The following is a 16,813-nucleotide window of genomic DNA, read 5'->3' on the forward strand; positions in this document are numbered from 1 at the left end:
AGGTGAAACTGAAGCTCAAGTGGTGTTCCTTTTGATCTTCGAACATTAAGTAGAAAACAGTTCAGGAACAGTTCACAGGACACACTCCAGGGACAAACAATGTTGTCTTCTTGCTTCACCTCTCTGCATCAAGCCTTTCTGATAGATTATCCTCTTACCCAGTTTGTGCTCTGTTGATGTGGACTGTTTAGCCTCATCAGTTGATGCATTCATGTTTATTTACATGTCGGGCCCTTTGTTGTCCTCCCTTTATATTTGCAGTGGAATGTTGGTAGTTTCAATCATGTGAATCTGTTCATTGTGGCTTTAACTGGCTTATTAGCCATGTGTGTTTACGTCTCATGATGAGAAATATTTAGAGACATGTTGTCTTAGAATATTCACAAAAGCTGCAAACAAGTAATTAGAAGAACTCCTTTTTTGCTGTTTATTTTTTTAGTGTTCCTCCTCTCTGTCTTGCATTGAATTTGGTTACGGATTGCCAAATCACAAACATACTAAATATGTTAATGTACCAAACAGATAAGGCTAATGTATTATTAGAGCTGCAACAAACACTCAATAAATGAATCTATTTATTATTTATTTATGTATAGATTTTTGTTGTAGACAAATATAGAAATGAGATATTTTATGAAAGTGTTTTTTTTTAAACATTGCACTGTTTTTAACAGTGTTGGATTGACAATGAACAGTCTTTGAATGGGATCATAATCAAAACCAGTTTATGGCGGGTATTTAGACTATTCTCTGACAAAATGTACTAAATGATAACTCCCAAATGTAGCTCAGAGTATTTTTTGAAAATCTGTCTCTAAATGTCAATAGACTAACATCTCGTGCATTTATCACTGCTGAGTTCAAATTGGCTTACGCACTAAAACGATGGGTTGAAAACCGAATTGAGCGCCATGAGAAAGAAGGTCAGGCATGTGGGTTGTTTGTGTATTTTGTTTCTCACAAATTTTCCAGAAAATTGGGCCCAAGATCTCTTTGCATGCCTCCCTCAACACAACAACAGTATGGCTTTAAAGTCAATAGCTTGTTGAAAAGAACAATTACAGCGTGAGTGAAGTGATGCAGGTTTTACCCTTCATGCACGTCCACAGTTTTATCTTCAACATCGCCACCATTTGGATGTGCACTTTGCATGCAGACTTCTGACCTCAGCAGGTCATACAAACAGGACACACGACTGAACTGTTTTGTTTTTCCCCAGGAGGAATTTTTCCTTGTATATAATTTTTTTTTAATGAAATATCCTGTATACATCCATCCTGCTGGCTTCAAAGCCTGCTGGTTATTGCACTGTTACAAGTAACACATTCACAACAGATATTTGTGTGAATATCTGATCAGAGGAACTCAGTTTCACCTGTCCAGGGTCTACCCTGCCTCTCGCCCAATGACAGCTGGGATAGACTTCAGCCCCCCTGTCACCCTAAATTGGATTAAGCAGGTATAGAAAATGGATGGATGGATGGAACTCGAGGGAAATGATAATCAACTGCATCTTAAACTCTTCAGTGGATCAATTTTGTGCCAATCTGACTTTACTGAAAACAAACAAACTGGTATTTATCATAATGTTATGTAGTCATATTTAATGCAGTTAAATTTGATTTAGTTTTTAGTTCTACGGTAATTCCCGGACCACTGATACTCTACTTTGAATTTCAATGCTGGGTAGACATAAGTCAGGATGAGAGAAGCAGGATAAAGTGAGAGAGAAATGTGGAGTTGGTGAAGTTGTAATTTCATGATGGGGTCCAGGAGGGCGACAGATTTGGTTTTAGGAACATTTTCAATGTATGATCTTGGAGCAGAGGTATATAAATAGACCAGATTCTGCAGTACGGGCATAGTGATGCACACAGTTGTTCATACTGCCTCCATCAAAACCTTGATTTGCTGAAAACAGAGCACTTGTCCAGATGCTATGCGGCACAATGACCTTGCCAGTGCCTCTGTTGTCTCAGCATGGTGTTTAGCATATCTGTGGATGACGTAATTTTTTTCACTTGGAGAGGATATGTTGAATTACTCTGAGCCCTCCTGGCTGCCAGAAACCTCACTCAGCATCTCTTGCCTTGCTGTAACTCAGTCTTTTACTTGACGGTGCCAGCAGAGGGAGAAGAAGGATATATGTAACTTCAGTATGGAATGATGTCATTGAGGATTCTGCAGTTGAAGTTCTTACCATTTCATTTTACTGTTTGAACAAGTGACCTTGTCCTTTTCTCAATCAAATCTTTTTTGTGGCTTTTAAGAACCTACTTTTTGTTTCAATGATTTATCTCCCCCGGTGACATGTGATGCAGAGTTTGAATATACTTTGCAAATTGGTGATAAATTAGTCAACTTGTAGCTGAGCAGATCTGGCGACCCTGAGGCAAAGTGTTTCATTTGTATTTGAACAAAAAGAGCTATTGAACCGCCCGTGACATTTCCTGTTGTGTTGTGACTGCATTTGCTCGGAGGGTTCAAACTTTCCCCTGTTCAGATCCTGGGACAGGTATCTGCCGGGGCTTAAATGTAGACTGTTAACTCTCTCCCTGTCTATCTCACCTCTTTAACCTACATAAACCCATCCAGACAGGGTGTGTCATAATAACCAAGGAAGAAAAAGGTCTGATCAAAGTGATTGGTCCTTCACTCCTGTGACAAAGATGAAAGATGGTATTTTTATTGCATGCTAGTAACGATGTAACACTGAACTAATTGGTCTTGATCTGCCAATCACCCTAGGGGTTGCAAATGGATACTCTTCCACTTTGGCTTCAAGGGGCCTGTATGCTGGTGTGTCGAGCTGGAAGGAAAACAGAGTAAAATAGATAAATTAGCCTTAAATGAGCTTGCCTTGTGGTTTTCCTGGAGAATCCCTTGCTGTCTTATCCAGCCCACTCAACCAGTTGTGGCATGTGCTAGACAGCTCCTGACACAAGAGATTATTTTTACCTGTTTGAAATCGCATGTTGTGCATCGAGCAGGATTACTTGTTTTGATCGGATTTCTTAATAAAGATGAGTTCAGTGTTATATGCTGAGGCGAGACAAACATAGTTCAACATCCTCTTAATTCTGTCTTTCAATTTAATTTGAGTTTCTTAAGATTTCTGGCAATACAGTACAGTATTTTTCATCTATTTATTTGTTAGATTTTTTTATTCTTTTTTGGGTTAAACAAAGGCAGAACTATTCATTCACAGTTAAATCAGGAATGACAGTAATGTTTCTGTTGCAGATCTGTACATAACATTAGAAAAGACAAGTCATTTGATTAAGTTCTGTTTCCACAGGGTCATCATCACACACTTATATCCGAGGAGGCTTTACTCACCAACTCAGTAAAGAATTGGACAATATTAGAAATCAGAGGAACAAATTGGGTAAGTGTTTGTATTTCATGACATGGTTGATGTATTTTGTTTTAAGACCTTGAATTACCATAGAAATATATGCCAAAGATGTTAGCTTTTTAAATATTGCTGACAAGCAGCCGCTCCCTCTTCATCTGCCTTAATTTCTAAATTTGGACTTGGATCAAAACTGCCTGATAATTTTCCATCCATTTTAGGATATTATAAATGAGGCCTGAGCCTTTTGGGGAGCAGGGTGGGGGGAGGAGAGCACAAAGGCACTTAGGATATTGGACAAGATGCAAACTTTATATTGTTGCAGACCTTTTAGTGATGTCATTAATTTAGAAGGATGGTGCATATAAAGTGCACTTGGCAAACTTCTCAGGCAGGCAGGCTGGATACACTTTGAGAAAACAGAGGACTAACAAGGTTGGAAATGGAGAAAGAAAGTCAATATGGCAGAGAGTCGAGGGCAGTCACATACACAATGTAAGAGGACAGCGGATGTCTAAAAGACATAGTGGATGTGGCTTACAAGCTGTCAGCCTTGTGTACAAACATGACTGATCAGCTGTTGAATTATGATGTGGATATAAAATTGAAATGTTTCATCTGGCTTGGAGGAAAAAGTCCCATTAGTTGGCCTCCACACACACACATTTTCCAACCAAAGTATAAATCACGGAATTAATTTTGTAGCATTTCTTTTCATCTATGATTTATTACTGTTTCCACTAATTAAGGCAAAGTGTGTGGCTAATTAAAGAGGATGAGCATCATTTTTGAAGGTTAGGAAAAGGATATTACCTGGAGGTGGGATGGTTGCATTGATAGGTGAGTTCTGTTAGGTGCACACACTCACGATATGTTTTACCAAAACAAGCAGTACAATCCCTGTAAACAAAGCCAGGGGGCTTGTGGTTTCAGTAGTTGTCTTTGATGAACATATTTATCAACCGCTGGTGGAAATTGGTTTGTAATGGAGGATTTCAGCTCATCACTGAATTGTGTCACGAAAGAGTGGCTTCTCCATATTTTTCTTAAAGTACATAACCCTACACTGTGTTGTTCTCATAGAGAGAAGAAAAAAAGCATCGGGATGGGAGAAGAACTTGTTGTATCCTATAGTGATGCTGATCCTGCTCTCAGGAACGGTGAGTGCTGAGACTGACCTATCATTACACTCGAATTGTTTGCTAAAAGCGTATACCGTCTGGCGGGTGGCCACTGGGTCTGACTCTGTACCTCAAAACTCCTCTTTTCCCACAGATTCTGGGTGGCAAACCTACTTTTTTTAATAGCTGTTTAAGACAATGCTGAATAGTCACCTGCAACAACTGTGATTTTCAATAAATTATAGTGTGGGAATAGCATTTACGTCTTCTGATACTGGTAGATGGGCAAAGAGGCCGTGTGTGAGGCACGGCACGTGCATCAACTCCCTCTTCCTCCTCTACCTGACATTGTTTAGGTCTCGAAAAGCTTCAAATTGGAGCAAGTTACAATCACAAAATAGTTATTCTGCTTAACCACACATGCGAATCAGTAAGGCACCTGCAATTCAGTGACATTATGATGGCGGATACTAGGAGGATTTGATCAATTGTTTCATAATTATAATATGTGTAACTAAATCTTTACCTTCCTCTGTGTCTGCAGACAATCTCTGTTATTATGGTGGCGCTAAATATCCTCTACCTTCTCGTGGATGAGACTGCCATGCCCAAGGGATCCACAGTAAGCCTTCTGTCTAACTGCAGTACATTTTTAGCTCACACACACTAACACACACCCAGAATGTAAACTGCAGAAGTGCTTGCCTATCAGACCTGCCATGTCCCTGGCGGAGACATAAATCAAATTCCGGATATGCTCAGGTGCACGTTGGAAGAAAAGGCTCCACGAGATGATAATCGGGCTCCAACGATGTGCTACTGGTGTTGTTTTGGAAGCTCATTCAGAGTCATTTCACAGCAATGTGCACATTCAATGAGCTTGCTACGTGTCTCATGTCCACAGTGACTGAATAAGCTGAATTTTCTCCTTGCTGCAAAAGCAAACAGGGCCAAGTGAAGAGCTGTTACTGTGAAGCACACTAAGAGTGTGGAGTGGCTCTCTGAGATTCACATCTGCACCTAACATCCAACCTGTTTTAAGCTCTGTATCACATCACATCTGCAGTCACAGAGATGTTTGCATGTGTCCGCTTGCATGTGTGTGTGTCAGTGAGCTTTTGTGGTTGCATTCTTGTCTGGAAAAGGGCAACATAATGTATCCTATTTCTCCCACATTTTATTTTGCATCTCGCGGGCAACTGACAGAGCTGTCCTCGACATTCCAATTATTTTATTGAGCAGAGATGTTTTCTTTGGCATGACACATCTCAGAAAATCCCCCACATTATGCTTGTCATGTAGCTTGAAGCCGTCCTCCCTGATAGTATGGCCCCACTAAATGGTTTATGTGTTTTTTGTGCTGGATGGATGCCACACCTCTGATCTCACAGAACTATGAGGAAAGGGGTCTAGCCTTCTTAATCAATCAATACTGATATGAAATCCATCCTTTTACCTCTTTAACGTACACTTGAATCTCAGACTTTGCCCCTCTGGCACAAAAATTCCCTCTGCCCACTCTCTGGGTTAAGATGAGGACGGGGCAGAGAAAGTGCTTTAAAGGAGAGAAAGTCCGATTTTTCGTCTGGACCCGCCACTACCAGAGCAGAGAGACTCAAACTGTGGGAAAGTCAAATGAGGCTCTGATGCACTGATTGTTATGGGAGGAGAGCACAATGGAAGTGCCCCGTCAATGTTTGTCTTCCTTTCCAACTAAACATCCTGCTGCAATCCTAAGCATACTGAGCAGTGTCCCTTTCAGCTTTATGGAGCTGAATGATGAAGAACACGGAATGAGGAAGAGGAGCAAGCAGGTGGATGGAGATCTGAAGCTGGTGCTGCCTCTGTCAAAGAACACAGCATTTTACAGCTTTATGAGCAAGTACTGAGAGGGCTTAATAAACGTGTTCTCAGTGGTAGCTAACGTACTTACCACTGTATTTTGTGACATGAACCTGTGGCTCGATGGCAGTTTTTTTTTTTTTTTGTAAATATACGTCAACTGATTTATATTAGAGCCCTCCTTTAACTTTTAGACTTGGGTGTCATGAACATTTAAGTTGTTAGATGCTTACCCAAAGATCATCGAAGGCACTTCTCTGAAAGTGAAAATAAAAGTGTACATTACAACTTTCATTGTACCTTTTGATTGCATTGGAGAGGTGTTTCCTGATTTAAGCTTACATGTATGTAGACGTAATATTAAAACCTTGTTACAACACAATGTTCTGCTGGAAAAACACTGCATCCTGACATTTACTTGGATATTATTTTGACACATGTCACCTACTTAAACATTTGTACAGACCACTCACACAGTACAACAGTCGCATCCTCCATCAGCAGAACAAAGTCTGAGGTGTTCACCCAGCCTTCAAACTCTTTGGATAGCAATCTCATCTGAAGCAGTCACAATTCACACAGAGCCCACCCTGCAACCCACAGGGCCCAAAGGATCTATTTCTAACACCCCAGTACCAGACATTGCAGGACACACTGAGATGTTCTATGTCTACGCCCTGACTGAGCAAGAGCCGTTTTGGTAGAAAACGCGGAATCTACTCGATGCTAGGCAGGAGGTCATAATGTTATGGCTTTTCCGTGTAAAGATACACAAAAGTCCAGCCACATCTATTCTAGCTTTAACAAAGCATGAGAATGAATATTAAGAGCTATAACAGCACCATTTACGTTTGTACCCCTGTCTAAGTCGCTCGCTGCAGTTTTCATAGTAAACAGTAGGTGTCGCTATAAGGAGTTGTACAGAAAGTACATTCATACAAAAACATAACGACACGGTTTAGACTTACCCGTTTTAAGCTGTTTGGATGTTTTTGTAACATTTGCAATATGTACCGTCTTTGGTTTTGACGGGTCACACAGAAGCCAATAGGGATAGACCGCACTTCCTCTTTTTCAAACGCAGCACTCGTGAAACGCGACTTAGGCTACGAGTCCATTTGCATCTAGAAGTAACTGAGATCCGATCAGAAGTGGTCACTCAAGAGGCATGTGGGCACACATTGTAACGCAAAGTGTGAGAAGATGTTCTTGGTGCTGTCCACTTGTGATTGGATGACACATATCAGTGCCTGGTCTGAACGGGGCCCCAAGTGGTAGATGTGTGTACATACTTTGTTTTATTTAAGAAAAAAAAATTCTGTAAGGGAAACACAAAACATGAACTCCATCACCTTTCCTGCTACTTGACTGCAAAGAGGAGTTGAAAGGAGTCCTGCACAGTGAAAGTTAGCTCGTACATACAGATATATTGAGTGCACACACAATCTTAATGCATGCCCACCCTCCCTGCATTAATAAATTACATCAGCTGGTGTCTGCTAATTCTCTGTGTAAGAGAGAAAGAGCACTGCACCATGGCTCTGCAGTAAGCTTCCAATGATGACAGTTGCACTATAAGGCATGAAACAACCTGCCAAGCTTTCCTTTTTTCTGCAGGCTCTTTTAGAAAACAGATCAGGCTAAAGAAACTCAAGATCGGAATAGACTACAACAACAAAGATGAATTTAAAAGAGAAAATAAAAAACGCATTTTAAATTCTATAGACCACTTTCTCATTACTAATACTGCAAGAATGATAATAGTCTTGTATGTTGATGTACTGGTATGGTGTGCTTTTGACTTGCATTGCATTTCTGTAGAAAACCACATGTCTATGTTTCCATGTACACAAAATAATAAATGAATATAGAATACTGTAGTAAACTCTGCAGTGCGGAGGCAATGGAAAAATACTGCGTTACGTTTGCTATTGTAATGTACGTGTCTGAAAAATGATAACCAAAAAGATGGGAACTCTCACCACTTGTAAGGAGTTTTGAACAAGATGGGTCCATAAAGTACCGTTGGTGCTCCATAGAGTTCACTGATTCTTAAGAGGATTAGTCCTGGTGCCAAATCCAACAAAAGCCAATATTTATCGTTTGACTAAACAGATGCTTGGAATGTGCAGCATCTGTCGATGTCTTTTTCATGCTGCAGTTTCAAAACACCTCAGGGTTACGGGTTGAAGGGGGGTACGTCTAGTGTATTTGCTTAAGTATTTGTTTTGTTGTTTTTATGTTTTTGGCATGCCTTCAACCTGTACACTCGTCTTACCGTAAGCAATGTGCCGTTTTTGTTTGAACACCTGTTCACATATTGTATGATCGACAGTGATTTGCAAAGAGCCTCTTTCATCTTCTTCCATTCATTACTTAGCCAGTTTGATTCTGTCCTTCTCAAATGGGGAAATTTTTTTTTTGTGCAACATGTACTTGCTTTGCAGGATTTCTGTAAATTGCACGTGTACAACTGCACGCATCACATATTTTATGTTTATTTATGCAGTTCGATGTTGCGATGTTGCTGAATGATAATTTTTTTTTGTCCGTCATCCAGGACCGAGGCATTGGGAATACCTCTTTGTCCACGTTTGGCGTTGCTCAGGCAGTGTTGGAGATCATCCTTATGTTGTATCCTTTCAAGTGACCCCCCCTTTGTCTGTGGCCTGAGTATCATGCTCCATGGATAAGAGCAACATTGTCAAGGCAGCTTTGTTTACCCAAGACATAGTTAAGCCGGACACCTTCCGGAAAACGGTACGTTTCGTCACCTTTTATCGTAGCTGAAAAGGTTCTGCCTTGGGACACATGAAAACGATGACTCGTTGAAGCTTCTTTGGTACCAGAAGCAAAGCTTTTTTGGTCCTTGACTGATTTGCTGAACAGCTACTTGATGGTGTCTTCCGTGGTCGGTTTCTACAGCCTGCGTGTCTTTGAGGGACTCACCCCCAGGAAGGATGACACAACAATGACAACGGTAAAGATGGGTGTAAGGACAGGGAGAGTGCTGAAGGGGGGAAAGGGTGCTTACATTGCTCCAAAGGTGCTGATGTGTTTGCCCCCCCCCCCTCCCCGTGTTTCATCTGTTTCCTCTTTTTTTCTTTTTCTTCCCCTCCACTGCCGCTTTCCTTTTTCTCAGAACTCCTACAGCTCACTAATGTTTTCTTCAGGGCCCCTCAATGGCTTTAGTTGATCTGTCCAATATTTGTTTGTGGGTTGCGTAAACATTGGCAAAGTGCAAGCTCCTTTCTTGTACATCAGAGGGAGAATGGAGTTTTTGGGGGGTGGAGGATGTGTGCTCTGTTCAGTCCATAGTGGCACCTATTCAATTGGTAATGAGTTTGGGAGTGGTGCGGCTTGTTAACTAGCCACGACGCTTCAGTGAAAGGACTTGAAAGGACAATAGAGGGAACCTTGTAATGAGCAACTTCAGAGGTACTAATTGTATAATATGCGGGACCAATTTAACATCAAGTGTTGTGCATGTGTGTGGGTACATTGCTGCTCAAACTGTTGGGGCTTTTTTCTTGCACTTGTTATGTTTTACTGTACATGATGCACTTGAGAGATCTGCAATCTGTAATTCGACCATTTGGTCTTAATTTTAGATAATTGGTTGCTGTGTGTCCATCTTGGTCCTGAGTTCAGCTCTGCCAGTGATGTCCAGGACTCTAGGTAAGTAGTTTCTGCCTGTCTGTATTAGATTTCATAAATGCATTTGTATATATTAAATTATAATAATAATGGTTTAACAGTTTAGGAAAGTAGTTGGGTGGAAAGATTTAAAGCACTTTAGTCTGTTCTCTAAATATGAAGCCGGCTAATTAGCTTTTCTCACCATAAAGACTGGAAATTGTGCAAAACAAAACAAAAAATAAATGCCAGTAAATCTTAAGATCATTATTTTTTATCTAAGCAGAAATAAGATATTATGCTGAGATTTAAAGAAAATACATTTTTCAGGCAAGCCCTGAACAACAGACTCCTTATAAGTCATGTTTGTGCTAAAGTCAACTTTCTTAGCCAGAAAAGAAGGAGGAAAAAAGAAAAGACCTATACATAGTTTAAACATGATATAACATGTTCATTGAGCTTTACTGGTGTTGGTATGTGGATTTTGTTTCCAGTCTTTTGTATGTATGTATGTATGTATGTATGTATGTATGTATGAATGAATGAATGTGGATTGTGATGCAGGTTGACTGAATTTTCAGACATATCATACCGAACTCACTACAAACAGTAAGTAAGGGTAAACGCCCCTCCCCCACAGCTCCTTTTAGTACCATCAACACCAGGACATTTGTGTTGAATTCTCCTATAGTTTCCCATAGTGACATAAGAAAGGAGTGCAGGCAGAAACGGTAAAAATGACAGGACAATGACACTAATAAACATGCAGAGTGCAGAGCCCAGCTGTTTAAACAGCACTACACTGTGAGTATGCAAGTATGTGTGTGTGTGTGTGTGTGTGTGAGACCAACGGAGTGGGCAAGCATACAGTGAGTCACTGGGAGCTTTACAAAAAAAATCAACAGGTTCTGCTTTGTGACACTGAATAAATGAAAGGAATAGATGCGTAAGACAGAGATGAAGAAAGGAGGCCTCCCGGAAAAGATTTAAAAAAAGAGTCGATTCTGACAAAGTGAGATTTTAAGAGACAAGAAAGGGCTACGCGTGTTTATGCGAGTTGGGTTTTTTGTGTGCGTGGCAGTGGAGGAAACGTACCGTGTTACAGAGTAATGAACTATACCACAACAAAAAGCTCTGCTCGGTATATGACAGTTTAATTGTGAAGTGACAAATCTTGTTACAGCAGACTGTATATTATAACCAGTTCCCACACAGGTTAGGATGTTTGGAGGCTCCCAGCAGAAAGGCTGCGGAGCGGCACAGCTTTATACATGGCTTTAACATGGATGTTCAGACCTGTTTAATGTGTCACCACTGAAGGTTGACATTATTTTAGTTTGAGCAATTTAGAACAAAAGTAAATATGCCAACACACAAAAGTCATCTCTTATTTCTTAAGTTGCTACTTACAACTAAAATACTGACACAAACACACATTTTACTTTGATCACTTGGATGTACAACCAGCAATATGCTTATGTCTGTCACTATCTCCTTGGAATATGCTAACAGTTTTAAAAGCTAAATTAGTTGTGTTTTTTTTTAACTCACATTTAGGTTTCCTCAAATTACTTAACCAAGATCAAAACCTTTGGCATTAGAAACTAATTTGGCCAGACCACAGTGACTAGCTGGGGTCTCGGTCATTTCTCTCCCCGTCTCTTCACTGGCAATTTTGTTAAAGGTCCGCGGTGCTTGCCAAACTGCTTACTGAGGCTGTAAATACATCTCTCCAGACACTGAATCAATAGCTCAATCTAATTGACGGCTGTGAAGATGTTACAGGAGAAATAGTGTCCAGAGACTTGGGACTCCTTCAGACTGACACATCTGAATGTGACGTCTGCATACTGATAAGAGGGGTTGGATAAGAAATTGGGATGTTATGTGGTCCAAAAATATGGTGGCTGCGGTTTTGTTGATCAATCCTAAGCAAAAACAATATTCAAAAGAAATGGTGCACATGTTAGTGGAACCTGAAATATCTCCATAGATGGATGAAAGATGCTTTGATCCCGACTTGTATGACTTTGTTTTCTAAATCGAGCAGCTAAGCCGACCTAAAATTCAGGAAAAGGTGGAATAACATGAACAGACATGTGCTGGTGGCTTTCCATGCAGCATCTGATCAGCTTTGACAGAACATTTCAAATTTGTCTGGCAGTGTTGAGCTAAGAGTAAGTGCTTCTTTATATCTGTCTGATGGAGAGATGAAGCCCCCCCCCATCCTTTTTTATATCACACAGAGTCCAGTTCTGACACAACTGCCAACCAAGACGGCCGTGACGAAAAGTCGAAGCTTGGTCTTCTGTCAGTAGTGTCAAAAATATTAGATACTAAGGCTCAAAGAGTATACAAACAGTAGTAAGAGCAGAGATACCACAATAAAGACTGGAATAATCAAGTGCAGGTTTACCGTCGTTTTAGGTAAAAATCTTCTTGAAAATGTTCTGCTTTCTCAGCTCCATAGAAACCTACAAAATCGCCCTTGTTTACTATTTGAATTAAAGTCATAAGCTGAATGGAGGACTCGGTGTGGGAAAGGCTTAAAAGTGGCTTTCTTCATTGCGACACCTTTTCTTTTCTTTAAAAAAAACAAAAAACAAGTTGACATAGTGGATTCACAGCTGCTATAATCAGTTTTTAATGGTTGGGTAGTTTAAGAATACTTTTTTAACTTTTTCATGGTGAGATTTTAACCTGTAACGCACGCAAAATTGTTTTTGTATGTAAGCCCTTCTTTCAGATTGAATGTTTTACTTGTTGAAAGAGACGGACTGCATTGAAAGTGCCTTGACTGCAGGCGCAACAGGCATTCCTGTGTTTTTCAGTTGCCCCCTTTGTTTCACTGAGAAGAAAGAATTTTGCTTATGAACACAATACTCGCCCTGTCACACTTGGCATTGGCAGATAACTTCTGTTTATTCTTTTTTTGTGCTATTTTAACATCATGGTAAAATAATTTAGTTAAACTACACTTTTTTTGATGAATGTCAACCTGATTTTTACATTCTAGGGACTTGATGTGCCTCTGTCCTTTACAGGTATCACCAGGTTTGATCTTTTGGGAGACTTTGGGAGATTTAACTGGCTGGGAAACTTCTACATTGTCCTGTCGTACAACTTCCTGTTTGCGGTTGTGACAACTCTTTGTCTTGTGAGAAAGTTCACCTCAGCAGTACGGGAAGAGCTCCTAAAGGCCTTAGGTAAATTCCTCTATATGTTATTCACAGTTTCTGCTTCTAAGCAACACTTTTCAGTTCTCCCCAGTGTCAGACAAATAGATGGCATTGTTATAAAGCATTCTGTCTAGTAATAACCTCTGACTACTCAATTTCCTCCTAATTTAGTTTTTATGAAGGTTTGGTCTGAAACATCGACAACTCCAAGCTACTCTGCGGCTTTAGATAGAAGTAGTCTTCATTTATCTCAGATAGTGTGGCCTGGAGTGACAAAATGGAAGAAATGGCTGTAAGATCCAATGTGCTGTGGAAGTGACATGTGACAGAGGATGGGGCTGGTCTCAAAGGCTTGTGGTGACAGGCCCTGGATGCTTGATACACAGGGTGGTATAGGGTTAGAAAATGTCAGACAGAGGCACTGAGGGAAGAAAAGGACATCAATACCTCTGTCTAAGTGAAAGGCTGAGGCTTTTTAATGAGATTTTTTTTTGCCTTATCTCCCACTGCCCAGGTCTGGATAAATTGCAACTGTCAAACAGCCCCACAGACCCTGAATCTGGGAAGCTCTCGGCCAACGGGCATCAGAAAACTCTGTGAAAGGGACGATAGATCAACACACACACACACACACACACACACACACACACACACACACACACACACACACACACACACACGCACACACACATGTTAGCAGAGCCAAAGGGAGATTTCCGCAATACTGACTGACTGCTGAAAGGTGAAAAGGATTGGAAGGAACTTAATAAACCCAGGCAGTGTCTGACTGTTGCTGCAAATGGAGGCTGAGAGCAATTTAGCTTCGTGACATTCCATCCTCTGCGTCTCGGATGGAAGCTGGGACAGAGCCAGAGCTGAGACGGAGGAGTGAAATGGAGTGGCATCACTGCAGTGACCTTGATGCTAACCTCAACCATGACTGTGACTTCAAACCACCCATCTCTTGCTTCAGGGGCATTCTTCCCCCTGGCATTGTCACCTGGTGTCCGTCTGCAACCTTTACACTGCTGTACAGGACAAAAGCAGATGAAACAATGTGCCCTCTGCTTGGTTTTCCTGTGTCAAAGTCTTAAATCAGGCTCTGTAATCAGAAAACTTAAAACACACCCTCGCAATTTATTTCAACGTCAGTTTTTATCTGTGCAAGAGTAACTCACAATTAATGGTTTACAGCTGTTGGTTTTTAATCGTTACCAGAACTGATACGGGCATGAAAAGGTGTCATTTTGTCATTTTTGATCTAAGCTCAAAATGTGAAAATAACAACATGTAAATTAGTCTTTTATTCAGACTCATCACAGCCAGTACATTAAACAGCTCTTATGCATTGGGACTGTCATTCTAAATGATAGGCCTCGGATTTTAGCCCTCCCGCTTTCATTTGTCTTTTTATCTGGCTTTATGCAAGTGCGCTTTAACTTTATTGATGATGTCATTAGTTTGTAAGATAAAGGGTCAAGTTTTTGTTTTTTTGTTCTTTTTTTGAGGTGCTCGAGATTTGACTTGAGCTACTCTGTTAAGTGGAACTGATATCGGGAGTTTTTTCCACCTCATTCTCACTGGGTAGAAAGCTGTAGTGCATTTCAAACAAATCTGAGGTTGTGTTTCCAAATATTTGATATGCAGATGGTAAGAAAATGTCATCACACTTTTGCTAATCCCCCAAAAATATTCTGGGCACCGAAAATTGGCCCATTTGTAAATGTTGTATTTACATGTACATATTATACTGTTTCATACCTCTTTTTTTTTTCTTCTTCTTCTTCTTTTGTGGATGTAAATATATTGAGCCGTCACTGAGCCCACTGGGGGTCTGACTCGATAAGCATTTTGTGGTACTTTTTTTTTTTTTTCTTCCTCCCAGTAATATACCCTTAAATCTGATGCAAATACGTCACAATTTGAACACACACAACACATAAGTCAAGGACATCCAGCCTTGTAGCCAGGAGAAAGACACGGTGACTCAGGCCGCCCCTTTAAATGTCACTGCATTGCTGCATAATCTTCTAAACTGTGATGATCCTTGTCTCCAGAACCACCGTGAATGCCTTATATGATAAGCATGTCACAGGCGTAAAGTTAAGGGTGATTGTTGTTCTGTGGAGTTTTATGCACATTTACATTGTGATCATCTGTTTGCCACTAAGGTTTTTGTCTGAAGCCAGCTTGGACGTCACATTTCCTTTCACCGCGAATGTTATCACAGTGGCTCCATTTTCACTAGACTAATTCTCTACCCCAAAAACAAACTTGAGCACATTATAGGATAGACTGGAGTGATCCTGTTATTTTTTATGGTGTTTATAGGTGTTTTTTATTTTATTTATTTTCTTTCATGGCACCTTAAGAGACAGACGATGATGAAGGAAAACTGAATTCATATATTCATTGAAATACGTTGTTTCTTAGAGCAGAGAACGTCTCTCATTAAAACTGCATGCAGTTTGGTGGTACACAGACTGGCAAAGACTGGATATATATTTCAACAGAGCAGAGTAAAGATGCCATTTCAGTGGAGCAGGTTTATGCAGTGTGCAGTGGTGTCATTTCATTACTTTAGTCTACAGCTGTTCTATTGATATTTGGATTTGGACCACACTGATCTGTGGATACTGTGAAAAATAATTCAACATATGGTGATATGGTAGTAATAAAAAAAAAATTAAAAAAGGATTGATGAAAAACAGCTTGATGAGCTCATGAAATTGTATTTCTTAGTCTGGATGAACTAGTGTAACTGGCTTGATCCACACGTTACAAAAACTGGATATGTGATACTTAGCAGGGAAGTTTAACATCACAATCATAGCAGTTGCTTCTTAGGTGAGAACTGACAGGGCCATTTTCAACTTGAGCAGGCTTTCTCTAGTTGCCTTTACAGCACATCTGTTCTGTGTTGGGGGTGGGGGGCATTTTGGAGATTGTCTGTACTGTAAGTGAAGCAGCTTTTGTTTCTGTCCATATGTCAATCCATGCTTGCATGTAACTTTTGGTACATGTTTTGTGAATGTATTTTTTTACAATTTCTCAGTTTGTAAAGTGTTTGTTTAATTATTTGTGTGTTTGCAAATAAAAGAAAATGCTTCAACATATTTCCTATTTGTGACATTGAAAGCAGTGTGTATGTTTAGAAAGGCTTATTCACGAATGGCTCGATAAGGGGGCTCCTTGGTGTGATAGTGTGTACATCACAGACCCTCAGCATCAAGCTTTTTTTGCATGTCAAATCTCCGCTTTTCCCCCCAAATTTCATGTCAGTTTCTATACTACTACTCTCAAATAAGGGCATATGTGCCAAATCCATTTTTAAAGAGATGGATAAGAAAAATGGAACCATCTTCATGTTTATGCTCTTAAGACTGGAACTGGAGACAGCTCGGTTGTGGATGGCAGTGCTATACAGCTATGTTGTAGATCCAAAACTATTTTAAAAGGTGACCGCTTGTGGTTCAGGTGCAGATGACAATTACCAGCAACTCGCATGGTAGCAACTATGGCATATTTATTTCATTTTATATTAGGATCAAATACAAGAAATAGTGTGTCGTGGTGGGTAGTCTGATTCACTACATCACGACAAAGAGCTGTTTACTATCTTTATGCTAACATCTGGCCATTTAATCCTTAGACATAACAGATAATGAGCATATCTTATT

General features: G+C 40.2%; 1 protein-coding gene across 1 annotated transcript in view; it reads left to right on the plus strand.

Moving 5' to 3' along the window:
* Positions 1-16,245, plus strand: part of lmbr1 (limb development membrane protein 1) — a 32,176-nt gene extending 15,931 nt beyond the window's left edge. The window contains exons 10-17 of the mRNA XM_072378149.1: positions 3,299-3,388; positions 4,439-4,515; positions 5,021-5,098; positions 8,879-8,952; positions 9,208-9,298; positions 9,930-9,996; positions 12,999-13,160; positions 13,648-16,245. Coding sequence (XP_072234250.1) covers positions 3,299-3,388; positions 4,439-4,515; positions 5,021-5,098; positions 8,879-8,952; positions 9,208-9,298; positions 9,930-9,996; positions 12,999-13,160; positions 13,648-13,733 — 725 coding nt within the window. The 3' untranslated portion in view covers positions 13,734-16,245. The remainder of the gene's footprint in view (positions 1-3,298; positions 3,389-4,438; positions 4,516-5,020; positions 5,099-8,878; positions 8,953-9,207; positions 9,299-9,929; positions 9,997-12,998; positions 13,161-13,647) is intronic.
* Positions 16,246-16,813: the final 568 nt, after the last annotated feature.

Source organism: Leuresthes tenuis, unplaced genomic scaffold (assembly GCF_036924035.1).
Source record: "Leuresthes tenuis unplaced genomic scaffold, fLeuTen1.0.hap1 SCAF_24, whole genome shotgun sequence".
NCBI classification, from domain to species: Eukaryota; Metazoa; Chordata; class Actinopteri; order Atheriniformes; family Atherinopsidae; genus Leuresthes; species Leuresthes tenuis.